General features: G+C 39.7%; 2 protein-coding genes across 4 annotated transcripts in view; one reads left to right on the top strand and one right to left on the bottom strand.

Moving 5' to 3' along the window:
- LOC143337728 (ras-specific guanine nucleotide-releasing factor RalGPS1) overlaps positions 1–23,972 on the bottom strand; it is a 96,280-nt gene that overhangs the window by 45,302 nt on the left and 27,006 nt on the right. For all 3 annotated transcript variants that reach the window (XM_076757479.1, XM_076757480.1, XM_076757481.1), the window contains one exon: positions 23,745–23,871. In XM_076757479.1, coding sequence (XP_076613594.1) covers positions 23,745–23,871 — 127 coding nt within the window. The remainder of the gene's footprint in view (positions 1–23,744; positions 23,872–23,972) is intronic.
- Positions 60–22,006, top strand: LOC143337730 (angiopoietin-related protein 2-like). The gene is made up of 5 exons (XM_076757482.1): positions 60–491; positions 11,364–12,287; positions 14,304–14,497; positions 17,784–18,054; positions 19,667–22,006. Exons 2-5 carry the CDS (start codon positions 11,399–11,401, stop codon positions 19,864–19,866), a joined length of 1,554 nt encoding a protein of 517 aa, XP_076613597.1. The 5' UTR covers positions 60–491; positions 11,364–11,398; the 3' UTR covers positions 19,867–22,006.

Here is a 23,972-nt window from a genome sequence, read left to right as displayed (position 1 = left end):
GGGGAAGGGGCGTGGCTGTGCCTCACAGCTTAATTACTTCAAGCAACAATAAGTGTCCCACTTGTAATGGCAGGAAGACAGAAGGAGGTTGAGTCTCTGGGAGGAAGAGAAACAGAATCTGTGTGAGGAACAGGCATGATCTCTCAGTTTAGGACTCATCCCTTGACAAAGGTGGAAAAATCCTGTGCTGCAGATGAATGAAGTTACAACAGGAGGGCTTCGGCTGTTTGCTGCTGCTGCTGCTTGATTGGACACTGAGGGGCTGTTAAAAAAAAATCCTCCTCTGCAGACACATCATCACAGCTGGAACATTTTCTTCATGGTCTTCGCAGAGAATTGATTCTGACAGCAGGTGAAGGAAATAATATGAAGGAGTCTGACTGACAGAATAACAGACAAACGCAGAGGAAATGTGGACTGATTCTGCCTGGTGAGGACTTGGAGTCAAACTTGCCCGAAAGCCAGGGGATATAAGGAGGCAGAGACAAGTGGTGAGTGGAGCCGTTATCAAACCTGACCTTTTCATTTTATATGCAACTCCCTGAATACTGATGCACCATCATTCACAGTGTTTTACTCTTAACACAGTTGTCCTTCCCTTTGAGTCAACTCGCGTTAAGGACGGTAAAATCCGCTCTGACAGCATACTACATATTCTCTATTCCAACTCTATTTTTAATATATACTATGGTTACACAGAGCACAATATTTAACCCTATGACGTCTTGTTCTAGCTTGAAATATTGTATGTCTTGTGCATCATTCTTTTTCTCCTGACAGATTTCGTGTCAACTTGAGGTTAAAGTTCTCTGGGTCTCAACAGTTTTGCTGCACAGCATGACTGTTCTGACTGACTTAGCAGTGTGTTAGTGGGGCTTAATGGGTTCAACTTAGAGTCGGTCTCTTCTCATAAGTGACTATTTTACTGGTCTTCTTATCTGTAGTCAAGAGTAGAAAGGCTACACTTGACGTTTTGTAGAAGTGCAGCAAGTGTTTCTGTGCAGCAGGTTACAGTGGTGTGGAGCAGGGAGCCCCGGGTCAGGACAGTCCCTTTGTTTTCAAAGTCATTCAAAGTTTAGATCACTCTAAAGTCTTATGAAGTGACTCAACTCATCTTTTATCATTAGGTTGTTGCTCTTTAAGCCAGGCCAGCTTAAACCACTTATCCATTTTAAAACCTTAATCAGAATTAAATTAAGTTGTTTGGGAACACTGTTATCTTACTAGCATAGTTCCCAGCATGCGTATAATTTAGGTTAAAAGCCTTCTGTTTTCTAATTTGAAGATATGATGAGGCTTGTCTTGTGTTTCTTTTAATACATTTGACTCATTAACAACACAAAAAACTTCAATCACTCCCTCAAACTCTTTCCTTGTGATTCCATATGATTGTATATTATCTGTTATCATATATTACTACTGATCCTGTTTTGAACAATACTTGCAGTACATACTTTAACTATTAGGCTAATACACCTTTACTTAAATCAGGCCTACTCTCATTCAAATAAGTTGTCTGAACATAATTTCAATCATATGAAATTCAGATCAGCGGACTCAGCAAGTTCCACTTTGGAACAGCTAATGAACAATTTAGCTCCAGTTCATTTTTCACTTCAGGTTTGAATGCAGTCTGGTCAGAATGATTTTAAATGGTGGAAGTATCTAAATTTGGGGTTTTCAGCTTGTTCTCAAGTGGTCAAAAGATCAACTAAAGGTATAGCGCAAGGACTTTTCTTGTAAACATTCAAAAGTCATGTTTACATTCAGTGTTAACCAACACTGGGCGTATCCTTGATTTCTGTCAAATGAGTGTTGAGTGCATTTCCTTTCCCATAAAAAATCTGCAAAGCTGACCTCTAACTAATTAACGGTAAAACTTGCATTGTTTATGTCTTCTTTGCCTATGTTGGTGTATTACCACATTACCACCTGCATCTGTGTTATCAGTGGAATGAAGTGAAACTGTTGGCAAGAAAACTCCAATTCCAAAAAAGTTGGGCCAACTGAGTAAAACAACAATAAAATGAATAAAATGCATTTTCAAACAAACTTTTTTTTTTTTTTTTTTTTACCAAAAATGGTTTTACAAAAAGTGTCCCTGAGTCCATGAGGTAATATGCTTTATACAATCATGTGTTCACAAAGTGGTGAACCTCCCTCCATCCTCACCTGTGAATAACTGAGACTTTCCAGGATGCCCCTTTCATACCAATCACGATACTATCACCTGTTACCAATGAACCTGTTTACCTGTGGAATGTACCAAATGGGCTTTTTGGAGCATTCCGCATCTTTCCCAGTCTTTAGGTGCTCCTGTCACAACTTATTTGAAAAATCAATGAAGCTGATGAGGTCAAACTTTGAATATATTGTCTTTGTACTGTTTCCGAATGACTGTTTGTCAAAAAGGATTTGCAAATGATCATTCTGTTTTATTTATGCTTTACACAGTGTCAGAACTTTTTTGGAATCGGGGTTGTATACTGTGTCCCTTGAGCGAACGTGTGCATGCATGTGCATCCTCAAGAGTGAGACAAACAAAACCTACACATAAAAAGTGCTCCATAGAGCTGCTGGAGGTCAAAAACCTGACAGGGAACCTTTAATACTTCCTGAAGGGATCTTTCATTTGTTTATGCAAAGCTGCTGGGATATTTAGTACAGTAGGAAGACTCTCATATGTCTATTTCCTGAAGTAAAGACTAACAGTACTCATGTCTTGGCGTGATGGTGTGAATGGCTACTCTTTTTTTAAAAGACAAATAGATAGTGTAATTGGGCTATTGTGTGAAGATCAAACTGTGTTACAGTCAGGAGCGTCTGACATCTGCTTAAAGTGCAACAGACCACAAATCAAAGATTGAATAAACCTTTTCCACAACCACTGAACCATCAAGCAGCATGCTGGGGCCAAGCAGGAAGATATTAGTCAGATACTAGTGAAAGAGGAGCAATCCTGCTACAATCCAATCGCCTTGAGGTAGACACAGGGACTGAAGATGAACTGCAGTTTTTAAGTTGTTCATCAGTCAGCCAACACTTAAACCAAATCTGCTGAATGAGGAGAGCCGGCCGTCTCTGTCCTCTCTCTCCCCCTGTGGTTTAAAGAGCTCCACAGGCCTGTCACGTCTTTGTGTCCAGACGCTGACATGTGTTTGCAGCGCAGACGAGTCACAGCCACCAGCAACTGTTCCTGCTGTGTGTGCATGTGTGAATGAGTGCCAGAAACAGACACAACGACAAAGATAGAAAGAGAGAAGTGGGAGACAAGGAGGGACAAAGCATGCGTGACAAATTCATTGATCACTTTTGTAGCTGCTGAATTATTCTGACGTCTACCACTGAGGGCTGTCGTATATGTGTCCGCCGACACCTTTTGTTTGTCTGACAGATGGTGATCTACGTCTGGACTGATTTTATGGGGTCTGTGCTGCATTTTTTAGTGACTGGAGATCTGACAGATGCCCTGACACACTGTAGCTATGGACAGAAATCGCTATCATTTCCACAGAGATCTGCAGTGTGTGTGTGTGTGTGAACAGACAAAGAGGTTTGCGAGGCTTGTTGGCTGCTGAGACATCTAACCATGAAATGACCTTTGATAAACACATGCACACACACAAACACACACACCACAGGTCTCTGTGGAAATGATAGCGATTCCTGTCCATAGCACATTTGCCGGTGAAAAATAGTACATACGTGAGCTTGAGCACACTTTGGCATCAGTTTTACTGGCAGGTTCACAGAATTTGCAAGACATTAAGATAAAATGAAGATGAAAAACAGTCAAATCAAGGAGTTGTGTAATTGTCTGTTGGACTGTGATGTCATCCTGTTCAGTTTTTCTGGGGCTGGGCTGAATTACTTTGTGTCATGTTCAGCTGAGGGCAGGAAATGAGCAATTCATCTTCATTAGAGCACAGTGGCAGATAAAATACTGCAGCGTTCTTCAAATCACTGCACTTAAAACAACATGTAATAAAAACAAGAAATCATTCCTTTGAAGTCTCTCTTTGTCTCACAAACTGCGCACACGATCAAAAGTTTATACTGCATGCTCGACAAATACAATTACATTTATAGACCTATTATCAGTTTACTGGGGTCCTCCAAGGATGAAATAAGCCTCAGTTATCTCTAAACTAAAAACAGTGGCGATAAAAGGGTACAATATCATATACAATATCAAGCATGTCTATTCATTGTTCAGGCTCTAAATTAGATGAACATTTATTCAAAGTTTATCTGTGCCTCACATTGCAAAATGACTGAAGGATTCACAAAATGAATTCAATTGATTCGGTTGCCTGAATCCAGAGATCGTTGGCTGGAACGTCAGCCTTTTCAGACCAGAACGGAAATTTACTGCTGGAATCAGCAAATCTGCCACTAACCACTGATTCCTTCCCACTGCTTAATTTTTTTTGTTCCACTTCTGCATCATGTCTTTGTGCCTTCCATTGTGTAAGTTGGTGAATTCACTACCTCAAAGCAAAAACATGTTCATTTCAGATACTTGGCATAACTTCTTAACAGGAGACAACACAACCGTTAACCAATCCTGATGTTTTTGCAATAGTATGTTCCACCTTTGTTGCTTCTCAAGATCCAATAAGAGAGTGACTAAGAAACAGTATTTAATGTGACTGGCCAGGTTTAGCAGATACCCAATGATCAGTTTTATAACGTCAATATCAGCACTGATTCTGATCCAGCATATCAGGATGAAATGAACGGCTGCTACAACATGATTAAAATAATCCAGCAAGCAGTGACAACTGGTCGATAGGGGGCGCACATGAAATGCCCCAAAGGCCGCCAAGGTAAATTCACATTAACACACACAATATTACAGCCAAATCCCAATATTTTATTGTTTGCAAGACTTAATTAATGTTAAATTTTGAATCAATAAATGTATGACAAATTCATAGTGTGAAATCTGCAGATTTTAGTACAGCTATTGTATAAAACATTCCAACTACATGCATTTACAGCACGGCAGCTCAACAGACCTTATGAAATCATACAACCTCAGTCTCTAAGATGCGTGAGAACACAGAGAGGCCTGGAATAGCTTCAATGTAGTTGACACCTCATACAATAATGTCTTTCAGGAGTAAGAGCTTCCTGTCATGTTCATCCTGTTTCCATTTCCGTAACTTTAGGATGTAAATGTCACACGAGATGAATTTGACAAATGGTAGAGGGAATGCTGTCCAACCAAGGATTCAAAACAGAATTATTTTGAAGACCGAGTCAAAACAAGCTCTGTGTCTAACGGTGTCTAAAGGGGAACATAAACCCACAGCATTTCACATGCTTTCTACTGTTTTCCACGTTTTCGACGCTCACGCACCAACAGCATCCAGACACACACAATGTGGGAAAGCTACAATTTTATCACATTTGCTTGCTTAAATTTTAAAAGCTTATGATGAATTTACAATTATTCTGTTTGCATTTGAATAGATGAAACTGAAAAATTGGTGCCTCCTTACACGTACTTGTTTGAGCTCCAGTCCACATGCAGCCAAAAATTTATGACTGCATACGTATGTGTGAACATGTCAAACAACACCACCAAAGTCAAATAAACAGAACCATGTGTGCATCTGCTGTCTGCATTGCTGTTTGTGTCCACTTTGGGGTGTATTGTCTTAAAATACGGCTCCAGAGAGACTAACCCAGGCTCAGCAGCAGAAACATGACTAATGTCCGACCAAGTGATGAAAAAAAAAAACCTGAAAAATTGATCTTCAAAGCTTCTGAGGAATTGTGAAGATCAGGGAAATTCCACAGATAAAATATTTTGCCAAACCTAATGTGAAGCTTGTTGAGTAGTTTTTGCATGAGACATTGTGATCTCGTAGACCACCCAACCTGTGATGGTTGAATCAATTTCAGTAAAGAGAACTGTAAAGATGAAAAGGAAGATTAATATAAAAGAAAGACATGATGCCTTTAAGATGCTCTGATTTGTAGAGGGGCTAATACTCAACATATATTATGCTCCTGTGGTTGAAATTTAATTTAAAGGTTGCATGTGAAACTTTCAGAAAACCCCTGTTAGTAATGATACCGATGACTGTTAACTTCCTTAGCAAGTAAGCTAATGTTAGCCAAAATTAGCCAGCAAAAACCGCAATATCACAAAATATTCTACATGCTTTGCAATGACGTTAGCTTTGACTTTGGACTTTGTGTCGGTCGTGTGCTGACATTGTTGGACTCCATCTCTTAGCGAACGTTAGCTTGCTTTGCATGCTGTTGGCACTGTGGGGAATGGAAGAGAGGCAAGGCACTCAGGAGTGTACAATGTCATGGAAAAACCATCCAAAGTCCTTTCGCATGTTGGTAATACAAAGCAATTAAAAATTGTTCCACAGTCTAACATATTGTACCTTTAAAAAGTTTTCAGATTTCAGGAAAAGTCACACAGCTGAAATAAGCTTTTAGATAGAAACAGATAGCGGCCTCAACCATCATTCCATCAATCAATCATGGACCAAGAGCAAAAACTAAGAGGTCTTATGCCAGAAATATGAACACATCAAATACATGCAAGTACATACAAGTACTGCTCACATGGGTATTGTTTAAAAAGTTTTGATACCCATACCAATGCCTTGACTTTCATACTGATTCCTGAACAAAACTTTTTTTTGATACCAATTTTATAGAATCTGTTTTAACAAAAAAAATTTACATTACACATTTTTTTCTCTGCACACTCTACACATCTTGGATAAGTGCACTAAAATAAACAAACTGATGGAATATCTGTACAGTACTGGACTACAGAAATAACTGTCAAAATGAACATTAATAACAAACAGTAGAGGCAAACAATATATCATTGCAGCACCTCGTCTGCCTAATCCGTGACATTTGTGGTATTGGGAAATACTGGCAGAGAACAAACCTCTTGTGCTAAAGAGCAGCTAGCCCAGGGCTGACAATCATCCTTAGTGTCAACTTCAGGACATGTCTCTCTTTTTACCTGTCTGTTGGTAAGCAACACCATGTTTGCCCTCAGAGACACTCTCCACCTTCCAGGTTATCCATCCCCAACGTGAACAGACTCACTAGCGAGCAGATACAGGTTAGCTGCCCCAGCTAGCTAACAAGTAGTGCAAAGTTTACTTAGTTATCTGTGCAAATACACAACTGGCAGTAAAAAAAACAGTGACCCCTGCCTCTGGGCATAACCAGCACCAATGAATACGAGACTTGGATTTGGAAAATGCAGAAGTGATGTGTGTCATTTGCCAAGCAATAGTTCCAAACACTGAGCAGTTCCAGCACCGAATCACAATCCAAGCACACTCACTGGTAAGTTGATGAAATTACTGCATTATTTGGCATTTTAACAAATTTGCTGACCTCACATGAATCTAGTCAATAGCAGTATTTTATGTAGCCAGTTTTAGTTAATGTTTATTGTACAACTATAGCTAGTTAGATTCTAATTGCAGATAGCCAATGTGAGCAACACTTCACAAGCTACCATAACCAGATGTCTGCTGGCCTACATTTATCTCAAATCAATTGTAGTTATTGGTGTTTGGTTGGCATACAAAGTTTATATTCAGTAGTAAGATTTGTTGTTAAAGTTAGCAACGCTTAGTTCGAACAATCTCAAGATGACACTTTCCTTTCTCTCTTTGAGGAGATGATAGAGACGTGTATAACAGCCCCGCCATGAATTCTTCTTCTATGAAGTTTATAATGTTCAGTTCAGTCAGAAATGTGTAAATTAGATTATATCATTATTACTGAGGTCATAGTTAAAGGTGGTGTTGTACTGATTGTTTCTCTGTTGTTTCTTTTGTTATTATGGAGATTTCTGTCACGAGATCCATCGACATGGTGCTGCCTAGCAGTGGTCATGTGTAGAAGGAACGACTCAAGTGTTTCCAGGAGTTAATCCCTGATTCCTGATGGCGAGGAACACACCTCATGTCCACAATGTCTGAACTCTTGTCATTGGAGGAAGGAAAAAGTTGAGGTGTTGGATGAGCCGACAGCTGTAAGGTTAGTTTGGAAGTTCTACAGACAGGTCAACGTGTATTTGCATGATCACAAAATTTTTGGTGCCTAGGAGTTTAAAGCGCAGACTTTCAGCTTTCGTATGAAATTGTGTGTCCAAACACATATGGACCTAACTGGAGGTGTGTTCCCTCACCTCTGTAATGTCAACCCCATGAAAATGTTTGGGAAACACTGGCTTTCAGTGTATATTTCTATCCTTCAGTGTATTAACCTGAACACTGTTTCATCTGGCTTTCCCAGTTCTCTCAGCAGCAGCAGGCTGGACTCGACTCAGGACCCGGTCTCCTCTGGGTCTATGACTTGATGCTTCTGACAGTCGAATATTCTCATCAAAACATTGAAGTAACTGCAGTGTGGTGTGGAGTGTGAATGTTTTTGCTGTCACTGTATGGATCAGCAGTTTGATTCTTGTTTGGGTGTGTGGAGATGTTTTGAACAGTGATCATCCAGTGAAGTTCATTGAGCTCTCACAGTCAGCTGTCCACATCTGCTTTTATTCCTGCTGTCCATTCAAGGATAAACGTATCTGCCCTCTTCCTGGATATATTATAGAATAAAATGTTTTGTTGAGTGTAATTGGTTGCCTGGTTTATTTTGCACAACTGACCAACACTGATCTTCACTTGTGCATGTTTATGTGAATGTCTTGAAATAAGATAACATTTGGACGTGAGTAATTACAACCATAAAAGCTGGAGAAAAATATAGTGCATATAAAATAATGCATACATACTGTAAATTCAACCATTCCAACAGTTTCACAGTGCAGATTTGTTTGGAACTATAGAGAGTGACATGAACCATGTGAACACATGACAGTGAGATCAATGAGTGTCACAACTGCGACATTCAACAGCTCTAGTTGCAATGCAGTGTTTTTCCTGCATGCCTTTACAGACAGCCAATAACCAGCATTATTGACTAGCTGACACTGATGATATTTACTCCTTAGGTGTACAAATTTGGAACAAATGACAAGCCATTTTTTAATACTCCACCCTATTGAAGCAATTGGGCCAGTGCCATAGAAGTATCAAAGTTCAGTACCCAGCCCTAAAGTAATGAATTTGACTTACAGTCTTTCAACATGAAAAACCAAATTGACGTTTACAGACCTTGTTGTTCAATGGGAAAATGTATGAAGTTCACTAAAAGTGACTGAACTGGCCTGAATGAGGCAGGAGTTGGCCGAACATGTTATGATGTAGTAGCTACCATCTCCAGCAACCGCACTGACATTGTCAGGGGAGATTCCCCTTCATCTTTTTTGTTATTGAACATTCCAACGCTGTGATAACATTTTACCCCAAGACCAAGAGCATAACACGAGGTTTGAGCAAAGACTGGAAACAGGGAACAGATTTGCTTGGGCAAATCATATATTTTAGTAAAGAGGACCAATGGTGTCACGCTATGGGAATAAGTTAGGGCCAGTTTGAACAGTACATTTCTGTTTGTGGGTGTCTATTGTTTATTTCTTTCTCTCATAGCTTAAAAACAGTAATACAGAGAAATTCATTTTGCAACAGTTTGCAATCCAGAAAAAAATTGATTTCAGCTGGATATAGCCACGTGGTGGTCAAAAATTGAACTTCGGCTGAGAAAAAAAGCAAAACAAATTAAAAGTAAAAACTTTATGAAATGTATGGAGAAACATTGGTGTAGATGCAATTGAACTGACCACATCAATACACCAAATTAGGAAATGTCTTTTAGAAGAATGCTCTAATCTAATCTAAGACAAAGAGCACCGTAGCTTTTGTACAGGCTAAGGGCTGGATGTGCTAGAAAAGAATTAGCTTGTTAGATGTGCTGTCTGACCACGTTGGAGGGCGAAAGTGTTCATAGCTGTTTTGAACAGCACAATGGAATAAGAAACGGCTGTCACAGAGTCAGGGGTGATGCAAAAATCGTTTAAATATGGGGATAATGGCGTACATCTTGCACTTGGTTCTTCACATGAAAAGTGACAGAAATATGTACAGCACGCAGCAGGGCTGGACCTTAACTTTTTTTGCACATAGAACTGGTGCTACAGAGGTTTAAAGTTTTTTAGCACAGGCCACAAACTTGAAGAACAAGTATACAACATCTGGTCCCATTTCTTTAAACAACCACAAACAGTGCAGTTCATCACTTACACAGGCCTGTGACTGGCAAAGAACATTAATGTTGTACACAAGGCACCATCCAAACCTTAACTTGAAATGTAAGGAAATTCTTCTTCCACTCTGTCGTATATCAATACATTTTTTTTATAAATAATATATTATTTCATGTAATCATTTATTGGTTATTTCTTTTGAATAAACATGCAACCCCCCAGTCCCCAATTTATTTTCACTTGTACAAAACTGTAAGATATTACTATCGGAATTTGTAAGCATTAAACTGCAACTCTGCACAATTCCATTGACACACTGCATTTAGCGCATATTTTTGATAATATTGTGAGCCTTACAATGGAAGTTATCAAAATATGAATATTTCACCATAAATGTGATTAAAAAGAAAATTGTGAAGACAGTCAGAAATTTACTTAATGTTTTAATTTCAGTGTCTGTTGCAATGATTTCTTTTTTTATTTAATGAAGTCTTAATTTATTTCCAAAATTATAAAACAAAAATATATCAAGAAAAAAGATATATACATAGAAACTAATTAAATAGGGTAAAATAACCTAAATATTACAGAACTATTACTGTTACTATATACATAAGATAAAGAATTTTGTCATGAAAAACTGAATTTATTATAAACCAAAGTATTCTGTATCATAAATGCATGTCTGGCACAAAACAAACCACTTGAAAATCTGTTTGAATTTCAGTGACTTATGATGGTTTTATTAGTGGATACACCTCCTGCCCTGACAGACTTAGTATATGCATTAGGAGGCATGGCTCCCCTGTACCAATGTAATATATGTAAACTACCTACCCAGCACCAATCAACACATAAACAATGTCAGAGACTAGCAGGGGGCTATAGTAGAGCATTTAGCTAAAGAGCCAGATATTTCCCTTAGGAGTTGGTAGGAGTTGACCAAACCAGAGCTAAAATAAACCACTGGATTGTGTTTTCAGTTTTTTCTGCTACCCCAAAGTGGATCTAAATAAATGAAATTTATGCAGCTTTAAGCGAATGAAGATTGTGAGTTAGCACACTGGAAATGCAATATGCAAAATTAAATATTTAGGACAACAACCAAATAACTACAAAATATTTCAAAAAGGCCAGTTTCACTTCACTGAATGATGTGAGAGAATGGACATATTGATAATCTCCCCCTCTCTTCCAGATATCATCTCGGTTTGGGTGCTGCAGGACAGTGCTATGATTCTCCCTGTGGTGGTTTTGCTGGTGTTCCTGTTGCTCTCTGGAACCTCTATCCAGGGAGACACTCAGGAAATGGGGAATAGTGATGAGATCCTAGAGAGAGAGTTCCTCTTTGCACCAAAACGGCAAAAACGTGCCATGGTCGACCACAGTGCTCTCCAAACAGACAAATGCTCCTATACCTTCATTGTCCCTCAGCAGAAAAACAACGGGGCCATCTGTGTGAACTCCAAGGAGCCAGACGCCCTGCTGGAGAATCGGGTCAATAAGCAGGAGCTGGAGCTGCTCAACAGTGAAATGCAGAAGCAGCGGCGACAGATTGAAGCTTTGCAGCAGTTGGTAGAGGTAGACGGGGGTGTGGTCAATGAAGTCAAGCTACTACGCAAAGAGAGCCGCAACATGAACTCCAGAGTTACACAGCTCTACATGCAGCTGCTGCATGAGATTATCCGCAAAAGAGACAATGCTCTTGAGGTATCACAGATGGAGATCCGCGTGCTCAACCACACAAATGAGATGGGGAGGCTAGCTGCACGCTACCGTGACCTGGACCATAAGTACCAGCATCTGTCAGCCCTCGCAAGCAACCAGAGTGCTCTCCTGGTGCAGCTGGAGGAGCGCTGTAAGCGGGGAGGATACTCATACAGTGTGGTGCAGGAGAGGAGCCGTCCTGTCCGTCCACAGCCTCCTGTGATCCCTCAGCCTCCTCTGCAGAGGCCAGCAGTGTCTCCTGGAGGCTACAGACCCTACCATCCACCTACCTTAACCAGGCACACCAGCAACCCCATGACTAATGAGATACAGAACGACCAAAACTCCAAAGCATTACCACCTTCACTGCCCACAATGCCAAGTGCTGCATACAGTTTCACAAACGAGCCCTCGGGTAAGTACTGACCACACTGACACTTTCATTGCTTCCTGTGAGGCCTATTATTGTCAGGGACACAGGCCACATATTGTCCAATACTTTACAAAGCTGGGAGAAACATCTCTTCTATAGCGATGAACGTCAGAGTACAAGCATACAGAAGATCAAAGAGGACTTTTTGTAGCTGCAACTGATGTCAAAGTCCCTATAATATCCGTTAGTAACTCTGGTGTGCCGGTGATTGTTGGCACAACAATGAGTAGCCCCGTTGGCAGTACCTGACATGACATGGTAACAACAATAACAACAACTTATGCAACTTCATATAATGTAGGAATCATAAGATACGGTTTGGGAATCCCAAAAGATTGTTGGCTTGGACGAGCCCTGCTCACCTACATGAAGTCATTTCTGAAGCAGTGGATTAAACAGGCTACTGCAATTTAACAGATATAAGGTCTCGTCAATCTAGTGACTTTCTATCTAGAACAAATGGGTTTCCTAAGCAAATGTCATAGAATATATGATGCAAGTGAAATGCATTAACAGGCCTAATCCCTTGCAACATTTTACGTTTGTTAAAATTGGGATGGTGGATGGATGGTTTAAGTAAAGAATGTGGAGCTGAAATGATTGGTCTGTCAATTAATTAATCTATCCAATCAGTCTAGTAACTGAACATTAATCAGCAAACTATTTACTATTTACTATTAATGAATAATTGTTTGACTAATTTTCAAGAAAGAAATCCAAACACTGACTAATTCAAGCCTCTGAATGCTTTGGGGTTTTTTTTTGTCTCGTGATCTGAATAGGTTTGGTTTAAGGACTGTGGGTCCAATAGGACAACACAATTGAATAGGTCAGCTTGGGCTTAAGGAAACTGTGACTGAAAATTCTGATATTTCACTTTTTTATGACATTTTACAGACCAAGAGATTAATCTTAACCTAAATCTAACTTTACCCTAACCTTAACCCAACTCTTCACCCTAAAATTTAATGATTTACATTATGGGGACTTGAGTTTTGTCCCCATATGGAAGGCAGCGTCCTGACTTTATAGGGTTGTAGTATACAATCATTTAAATGTGTCTCTGTGTTTCCATGTGATGTCTTTTGTGGTTACCAAAACAATATGGAGGCAATGAGAGGCAAATGAGACAACAGAAATTAATGAATTCTGGTGATCCATTTTCTAAGTCAGATCTAAATTGTTTTCTCTCCTGTATGTATGACTTAAGAACAGGTGTGAAAATACACTTTGCCAGGATCATTTTTCTTTTCTATTTTTTTCAATCTGGGAAACACGTAGGCAAAAAAACTTTTTCCAGGAGAATTACTTTTTGGTCATCTGTGAAAGTTCTCTGACAGACAGTCCCGAAGGCATATTTCTCCTATATGTGGTGCACTTCAGTCTCTTGTGGCCAAAATGAGTATTGCAGTAACAAACATTTTCACCTTTCAACGCCTTCATGATGATCCTGACAAACCTTTTTTTTCTCACCAGGCAAAACTTTTTTCGACCACTTGTTTTACAGATGGAAAAAAACATAAGGACGTTAGAAAGACTAACCTGGCAAAACATTTTTTCACCTGTCATATGAGAGAGAGTTTATTTAGATCACACTTGTCCAGAATTCTTCTGGTCTCATTTGCCTCTCAGAGCTTCCATAATTTCTTGGTAACCGCAGGAGACATCACATGGAAGCACATTTACAGGAGGTACATGCTACTGAGACACATACGGCGTAATACAGTGCATTTTTGTTCACAGTAATGTTTACTCGTGTTAGTCATATTTGGCTCACATAACACATGGTCAAGAGTGACTTCACTTTTTCCAGGAGCCCTTAGTCCATAGATTTCAAATTTTATTGGATGTTGCAGTGTCTCTTTCAAGCACAGGATTTAAGAATTATAATAATGATGATGACAGCATGTTGATGACAATGAATGCCACTCATGAAAGTCCCTGTAGATCAATATACAGTACATAGTTTTGTTAGTCAGCATTCAGTCTCTCCTGCAGGCCCTTTCAAAGACTGTCTAGAGGCTCTGGAGGATGGATACACCACCAGCGGTATGTACCTCCTGAAACCAGACAAGGGCAATCAACTCATGCAGGTTTGGTGTAACCAGAGACACGACCCTGGTGGATGGACTGTCATTCAGAGACGTCAGGACGGCTCCGTCAACTTCTTTAGAAACTGGGAGACATACAAGGTAATAATGAGGATCTGAGCTGAGATGCAGCATCCATTATATTAAATGGAGATGGGCTGTTACATTGTCGGAATTACAGCCCCAAAATCATTCTAAGAGGTCACAGGCATGTTAGCAGCTCTGTGAGGTTATGCGTAGGCAATGTGGCACTTCGAGATAAATGCCAATGGAATGCTAGCATGCACACAAAGACAATGGTAACATTCCAGTGTTAGGCTGGTATAATGCTAACCATGTTCACCATTTGTTAGTTAGCGTGCCATGTTAGCATGCTATTCTTCTGCTTAGCACTAAACACAAAGAGTAGCTCAAGCTGACAGGACTATCCAACAAGGACCAAACTTCAGCATAAAGCAAGGTTTTCTGCCGTGTTGTGACAGCAATAGGAAGAAACACAAACAACCTATCCCATCATTTAAAAAACACAAACATCTGAGAATATAAAGAGGCAACCCCAGTCAGAACGAGCACAAGTGGGACCAGCAGTGACAGCAGAGCATGTCCCAAATCTACTCTGTGCAGCAAGAGAGGGAGGATATTTCTAGGTCAATCACGCTATACATTTCAAAGCACATGGTGCCCATCAAACCATAAAGACAGATGGCCTCTGATACATATGTGGTTTGAACTCTGGAGGTTCAAGGATTGTCAAATGGCTTCAGCAACAAAGAAAACTTCCAAGCTGGGGAGAAAATGAATTCACATCCGCTTTTTGACTGCTGTACCTATGTGTAATATAGATTAGGTTTTTGCAAGTTAAATGCTGTTGAGAATGCAAAATACTCTGCCCCATGTCTCCGTTTGATAAGGATACATACCATTCATTTGTTTTACTATCAAAATATGAACTTTATTTAAATATAAGGACAGAACAGGCAAACCGTAATATAATAATACCGTCACCATCCAAAAAGTAAAAAATATAGATAATAATTTTAGGTCATGTCAGCCACTCCTTCTCACAACCACACGAGTCAACCTCATAATGTGGTACAACTAATGAATGTGAACGCACACTTTTTTTCATGGCATGTTTTATGAACAAATCAGCACAGATTGGAATGGATAAAATCTCACATTTTTATGCCAGTTGTGGCGGCTGCATCTGAAAAGACAAGTCAGCCACATCTGCAACAAATTTGAAATGACACATTGAGTTGAAGCATCCGACCAGTCACAAGAAATCATTAACAAAAGGGTCAGACCATGAGCCAACAGCCGCAAACTTCCTCCACCCAAGTCAAACTTGGAGCATTTTGTAAAGAACCTGTTACCTGTCCAAACCACAAGTAGCAGTGGTGGAGGAGGTATTCAGTTCCTTAACTTAAGCAATAATACCATACTGTGAAAATACTCTACTAGTAAAAGTCCTGCTTTTAAAACTGTTCTCGAGTGGAAACAGACAACTTTTCAATCCCCCTAGTGTTTCCAAGTGGTAATACTGCTGGCGTTGGTATTGCAAAAACAGGTGGATCACTTTACATTTTCCTCAGAACCCAACAACTACACAGGATACACTGCATTCTTTATACATTACCATGAAAAAACGATCAACACCGCTTTGGAAATACGAGAGTTCATGGAAGAAATAAAGTGAAACTGGCACAATTTTATATTGTGTATTACCATCGTTTTGAATATTACTTCATGCAAACAAATAACTACAGCAGGGGTTGGCGTCAGGGTGGAGGGGGGAGTAGAAGCAAACATGAGCAGAAAAAGCGCGAGTTCATTCATTCATTTAATATATGATGGAGACATGAAAACAGATAGAAATTGTGCCCGCCTGACTGGATCGCAACTCAGTCATGATTTCAACTACTTTGTATACTGTTGGGCAGTTTAATCTAAAGCAATATATCTAGCAAACTATCTATCTATCTTCAAACATTGTGATGATGCATTTTACAGCCAATCCAATAGGCTTTTTAAATAGTTGATTTAGTTTAAGAAGTAGTAGAGTATTCTCAAGCCATAAAGGAACACTTGAAGTCATACACAGTCGTCACTTTCAGTCCATGGTATGGGTCAAACTGCAAAAACACTGCAGTCTACATTTTTGTGTTCATATTCGAAGCAAAACTGTTATCTGATACGGCAAAGCTTGCTATCAAACTGTGGTAATCCTTGTTATTTCAATAAAGCATTGAGGAACGACAGCTTGTTTTGTCTTGAGATTAAGAGTCATTTGAGATCTACTACTTACAGTAGTGTGGTGGTTGGTTGAGCATCGTCCTTTGTGGAAAGCAACTCTCGTCAGTCCCAGCTAGTTGTCCGATTCAGAATTACCATCACAGTGGCTATGGGAATGCGCCTGGTTAAAGCGTGCAGGGGAGGGGTTTGGTAACACAGACACTGTCCTAAACAGTGACATTATGAATACTTGTGTCACTTCATAAAAAATGGAATTTATACAAACAGGACTTTGAAACTGCAATTGTGAGGTAAAAAAGATCTAATCAAGAAACATCTGTAATGAAATAATTAAACTTCTATTTGGTCCCTACAGCCGAAATCTATCTTAAACAAAAAAAAACTGTTTGGACAATTCATCTCATTGTGTAATATGTTAGTAACCGTAAGAAAAACTCAACAAATTCGAATCTATGAGATCACATTCAAATTCAAATCAATTCAAATAAACAAAACATGCTCTCAGTGTTGCAGCCAGCGCAATAACCATGCTGTGTTTCCCAGTTACTACCGGTGGAACCCGACGTTATGTAAAATATGGCTGCACAGGGTGAAACACTTAGCTGGCAAAGATTAACATCTTGTGGCCAAAAGTGAGGACATCCCAATCTGCATAATTTCTCAGGACTTTAAACTCAAGACCAAAGCACAATGGAGTACTTCCAACTTGTCCCCCGACCCAAACACTCCCCAACCCACACTCAATGAGTCAACAAGGCACTTTAAGCCAATTATACGCTCATATTTGGCAGGGACGATGCCTCCATCCTGATTGAATCCATGTGCCATGTAATTGAAGCAAGAGTTCAGAAACACAGTGAGCTCTGCTGGAGAGGATCTTAAACACGTCCTGCCATTATGCCACTGCTCTTGGCCTCTCACTCTGACATCAAGCCAGTCTTTCACAGATGCTTGGAAACCATAGGTGGTTTGTTGCTGGAGTTCACGTCTGTATCCAAGGAGAGGAAAAACAGCTACTTTCTTATAAATTTTCAAATGAGAGAATTGCTGTGACCTTTCCTCTTAAATCATGTGCTGGGAACAGTGAGAATGTATTATTCCTGCCTAATTCAATGTCATTCTTCTCAAACAGCAAGGGTTTGGAAACATTGACGGTGAATACTGGTTAGGACTAGAGAACATCTACTGGCTGACCAACCAGGGCAACTACAAGCTGCTGGTGACCCTGGAAGACTGGACCGGACGCAAGACCTTTGCCGAGTATGCCAGCTTCCGTGTGGAGTCTGAAGCCGACTTCTACAGACTGCGAGTGGGTCAGTACCATGGCAACGCTGGAGACTCTCTTACCTGGCACAACAGCAAGCAGTTCACCACACTGGACAGAGACCATGACGTCTATGCAGGTGAGTGTAATGCAGTGGAAGAGAAGACAATCATAACTGTCACTGGACTTTCACTTGCAAAAACGACTAACATTTTTGTATCTTATTCAATACACTGCACACAGTTAGTAAATCAAAACCGTCTGTATGCAGGGTTTAGGCATCTACCCGCAATGATGAGGTGTTTCCCTTAAGACTATTGTTCAGACAACATATAGTAGCTACACTGACAGGATGCATCAATCTCAGTTCAGCAGACAACAGTTGTCTTAATTTTGTCCAGGATCTCAAACGACACTAAGTACTGATGTGTGATATAAGCAAGAAACTGTTTAAAGTTCAGAGACATTGTCTGAGTTTGTTGTAGCCACAATTCCTCTACCTGAAATTCACATCAGTTTAATATTTACAGTAATCACAAGCAAACCTGTATATTTTAGTTTCATTGTGTATTTTGTAGTTCTATATTTGACAACTAACACTTATTATTCTATATACGTCATTGCTGATTGTGCAGAACAAAATGGCTTTCACTCCTTTTCGAAGATCACAGCAGCAATGAAGCCAGTGGAAAATGGCCATCAATAATCCAGCTCACCAAATTTCAATGACTGCTCAGTCGAAACGAGTCCAAAGGTTCATGTTCTGTTTCTGTGACTGAAGACATGAATGCAGAAAATAGACATTTGGATACAATCAGAGATTTAGATTTGGCAAGCAAACAATCCAAATGATGTCTGGCTAATTTCAAAGATCTGAATGTTTTGCCCATGAGTTAAAAAAAGCACACATACATGACTGAATATGGATAACCTCTGCTCCTTGACTTATTTAAACGCAATGGGCTGGCTTAAGCCAGCAACTCAACAAATGTGCAAATGCCACAAATATGATTAAACTGTGACACTCCACTCTTCTACTTGACACTATAAATGTACTGTCATTCAGAGTACATGCACAAAAAACTACAACTCGCAAAGAAAATATAGTTTCCCTCCAGTATTGCTGCCTAATTAGGGAGAACTAAACTAACAGTGGTGACCTCAACTCTGCAGTAGGTTTCATACAGCAGAAGTATTGTGTTAATGATGTAAGGCGCAGTTCATGCTTCTTGCATTGGCCTCCACAACTGTGCACCCACAAAACTCTGCAATTGCGTAATTGAGGCCAGCACATGGGATCTGGCGCACGCCTCTCAACATCTGAAACACTGCAGTCTGTGCCTCTCCAAAAAGCACATGGCTGAGTGCGAAAAGTCATGTGGGGCTTTTCTTGCTTCCTTTTTCTCCAGCTGTCCTCCCATGTGCTGCTGTAGAGTTGTCCACAGCACTCGCTACAGTGTTGCACAGCAATGACAACTCCCACATGGACAAGTTAGTAACTTGTGCAAGCATGAGCACATTAATTGCTCCAGACAGTGCAGACTCACCTGCAGAGGAGATGGCGGGTGGCACAAAGCATGCCAGGAGCTTTACTGTTTCAGACCAAATATACAGGAATTTAATGAAAACAGCAGTGTCGTCCATTGTTGGTCTTACTGATTACTAATCAGTTCTTACCCTATTTCTTCAGCCAGCAAAAGAGCAGACTGCTTGTATACCAGTTGGTCTGATTTAATTCTTTGTATCTCCAGGTAACTGTGCCCACTACCAGAAAGGAGGTTGGTGGTATAATGCCTGTGCTCATTCCAACCTGAACGGCGTCTGGTACCGTGGTGGGCATTACCGCAGCCGTTACCAGGACGGAGTCTACTGGGCCGAGTTCAGAGGAGGAGCTTATTCACTGAAGAAAGTGACCATGATGATACGACCCAATGCAAACACCTTCCATTAACACAGTCAATTACACATGAATAGATTTTAGTAGACAAAACTCCACTAATGGGATTCCGTTTCTACTGTATATCACAAAAATAGGCATCAACAGGCATTGATTTGAATTTCATTCTTCACTTTCTTTTGTTTGTTGCTTTACTGTATATTGCTAAGGTATCTTCAATTTGTAAAGGCTCATACAGTGACACAATAGGATCCCAGCAGAATTCTGTTTTATTTTATTCCTCCTTCAGGTATTGGTTTTACTTATCTTGTTTGGGCTGTTATGTGCTGAATTAAATCCATAATGCATTAATTACATATTAATGCAACATCATAACAAAGGAATTGTCCAGTGGTCAAAATTGACTGATAGCAATAAACTGGTTCTTCAGATTATTATTGGTGCTACTGCATATATATTATGTATATACAACATATATTGGGATCAGTTCTACAGGAGAGAAATCTGGTTATTTATTTTTGATACAATTTTCTAGAAGGCTTCAGTAGATCTGTCTAATTTGCCAGAGTCATTGTCTTTCCAAGTCTTTTGCTTAATAATATTCGGATTTGAAATGGTTAGTAAAAAAGGTTGAAGGCCTTCTGACAACGTGAACAAAAAAGTTCAACATGCCAAAAAAAGTTCAACAGTTCTTTTTTCTGGAATCGTTACAACAAGACTGTGGACCATACAGCTACCTGTATTATTCTATAGTGCTTTATTAAGTCTTTATAGCAAAACAAGTGAGATATGAAGTCGCAAGGAAAACTGTCTTTGTCTCCACTGATGTTGTAGAAACCAGCCCATCACGACATCCTGATCAACCATTGATGGGACCACTGTTACATTATCTAAAATCAAATCAGAATCAATGTGAAATTTTTGGAAGAATTATGTTTTGGTTTGGAAGATTCTGGTACTTGATATTTTGTGATAAAACTCATTAACGTTACATTTAATCTTTTTATGCTTAGAAAGGTATCCATGTTTCAAAAGACAATAAAGATAATCCAAAAATACACCTACAGTACCAACACCTCCATAGCTCACTAATTCAAATTCTACCGTTTGTAGTTTTGAGGGAGTAACATGCTAGAACCATTTCTTGGCAGCAAACAGCAAAGTGTAGTGGCTCTGTTGCATCACAGAGTCTTGTCATCATACTGAGGTTACCTGGTTTGGTACCATCGTGCCTGTAGAGACCAAAACCTGTGATCATTGACTGTATCTTGCAAACTATAAGCAGAGCACAGAAGGTTGGAAGGTTGAACGATGTTTCACCAGGAAAGTTCAAGGAGAAGAAGCAGAGGAAGTATCTCCAACTAAAACTTCAAATTATTGTGTTAAGGTCTGTTGTTTACATAGGGATACAGCAGGTTTATCGTTTAGCTTTAGAGGTGCTGGTTGGTGTATTTTGGAATTTTTTAGAGCTTTTCTTTAATGCTACCAGCTCCAAGGTAATCCACCACATCTATGGAATCTGGACATTGTGAAATCGATGAAAGTCTTGAAATGCAGACAAATATTTAATTAAAAAACACAATACAGTATGCAAATATGATTTCATTACAGGTTTTCCACTTTAAAGCTAGAGTAAACAAAAACAGACACCAAACAGTACAACTAAGTGATTCCCTCCCGCCAAAGGTTTCCTGGTCTATTGAAAAGATCAGTCACTGTATTAGTGTGCAGATACAGTATGTACCAGGTACTCTCGGTGTGTGTGTATATGCTGTTTTGTTAAGATTATTTATAGTCTGTATGTCATCTATCTTGCAATAAACAATGTACAGCCCTGCTTAAGGTTGCAGTGATCCCATTTCATTCAACCCTTCAACACTGCCATAACTCCAACCAACCAAAATCAAATTCTTTTGTATTTCACACAGTTGGACCACAACCACAGATTCAAATAACAGAGGTTAGAGTTTCTGATATCATGAGTCCAGAAAACCAATTAAGGTTAAACAGGATTATCAGTAAAACAAACAGCAAGACATGAAAACAGAGTAAACCAGAAATGAATGAGTGAGAATTAAAGAGAAGTGTCACTTTACACAAGCAGCCAGTAATAAATGGAAACACTCAAGAGTGATTCATTAGTTCTCAAATCAGTTCAGCCAGTAATATTAATGACAGCGAGCTGTGCTTTAGATAAACAAGGTTCTGTTCAATCCATTCACTGTCGTGACCACCCTGTCTAATCCTGAAGTTAACAGCCTACAGTACCTGTTGAGGAAACTGGAGCATGACCGACTAAAATAAACTATAGATGACAACAATCACTTCAGTGGTCATGAAATACTTTAAACACCGATACAAAGTATGGAAATAAAATATAACAGCAATATGTCTTCATGAAATGTTTACACAGTAACTTGATTGGGCATTTTCATGAAAACTGCAGTCCAACCTTGATATTGAGATACTGTTGATGATTAAAAAATGTCTTGATTGTCAGTGTCCTTGCCATTTCAAGACTGATTTTATTTTTGTTCTCTCAGAGAAGATGAAGTTGCAGACTAACAGGGGACGACGTGTACATGAGTGAGAAATACCCAACTAAGTTACAAGAATTCCTAAACAGAAATGGCAACAGTCTGTCTCAGGACACTAGTAAGGCCTTGTTCACACTGCCTGCCCAAATCTGGCATTTCCAAATTGTATCCAGGCTGATTTTAGAAAGTCTGGACAGGAAAAAAAGAAAAGAAAAGAAAAAGAAAAGAATTTTTTACGAATCGGATCCAAGCCACATTTGGAGGTGGTTTTAAGATTATAATCAGATCTCTGGTGTGTCTCAGTCCAGACACTCTGGCCTTTTAAATCAAATTTCAAAATGTCTTTAGTGACTCGCAACGTAGTACACAACAATGACGTCAAATGCAGAGTGACGGAAGTGCATCAGAGTGGCTGAGCAGAATCCAACATCGCAAGGCATAGTTATCCGGCGTGACGGAGGAGCGTGACTGTTTGGAGGATGAGATGATGGATCTGCATTTCTCATGCTTCTGTGTTGGAAAGCTGCGTCACCAGCATATGTAGTTACTGACGCCTACGTCATTACCACATCAACCCATCCAGATAGGTTGGTGATGGACACACAAATCCGATGTGATCACTTGCCAATAACAGTGTGGACAGTCTGTGTTAAAGATATGATTTGAGAAACAAATCGCATTTGCCTGCAGTCTGAACAAAAGCAGTCTGTCAACAATTAGACTGAAGCTAATCGAATTGCTGAACTAATGTAAAATTCTAGCTTTATACTGTTACATGACTGACTCAGCTGTACTGCCGTCTGTCAGCTGAGCAGGTACTGTACTCACTCTCATTATAAACAACTGATTTTCCTCACAGTAAAACCAATTAAGCACTACTTCTCTGCAGAGAACTGTGCTTGGATTGTCAGATTTTTCTGGTGAGCTGTCTCACTGGAGTATGGGGTTGTGACTGTTGACCACCAGGAGCTTGATACACACAGAAGTCAACGGCTTATGCTGCTGCACAGTCAGCCTGAGGGGACAATGGTTGAGCTTAATAGGTGTTGACATATTAAGTATACCACCACAATCAGTGCCATCCATGCTTTGCATCAGGCTTTTCTGAACATTTTACACCTCAAGACAGCTACCGAAGCTATGAGCAAAACATTTACATTTACTCCTGATCTCAGGACATTTGGGCAACTAGTAAAGAAGGTCAACAACACCTACACTTTGAATATATCGTGGACCATGCAACTAAAAAGCATATACGGTATACAGCGCATGTATGAAAGGATTCAAACTGCAGACTGGAATTCAGACTAGTTGTGTATGTTGAGCAGTTTGGACAAGATAAAGCAAGATGTGTGAAGTACATCAACACAACTGAAGCACAGATAGAGGACTTACCAAGGTAAGGAATACAGGGAACCATCTTCAGGGAGCGAATGTATTCTCTCATGCGGGTGTAGTTCTCTTCCTTGGATGTCAGATAGTTTAGCTTCTCAAATGTGGCCTTGTCTTTCCGACTGATCAACTACAACAACAAAGAAAAAAAATTACACGTTTGATCTTTTTCTTCTCATCGGGACCTATTACCTAAGCAATAGGTACCGAGTACATAAGTATATGGCAGAC

This window comes from Chaetodon auriga, chromosome 19 (genome assembly GCF_051107435.1).
Source record: "Chaetodon auriga isolate fChaAug3 chromosome 19, fChaAug3.hap1, whole genome shotgun sequence".
Classification (NCBI taxonomy): Eukaryota; Metazoa; Chordata; class Actinopteri; order Chaetodontiformes; family Chaetodontidae; genus Chaetodon; species Chaetodon auriga.
This window is presented reverse-complemented; position numbering and strand designations above follow the sequence as displayed.

Coding starts and splice junctions, on each gene's coding strand:
- LOC143337730 (XM_076757482.1), top strand. CDS start 11,399: ATGATTCTCCCTGTGGTGGTTTTGCTGGTGTTCCTGTTGCTCTCTGGA. Junction 12,288..14,303: donor TTTCACAAACGAGCCCTCGG/GTAAGTACTGAC, acceptor TCTCTCCTGCAG/GCCCTTTCAAAGACTGTCTA. Junction 14,498..17,783: donor GAAACTGGGAGACATACAAG/GTAATAATGAGG, acceptor CTTCTCAAACAG/CAAGGGTTTGGAAACATTGA.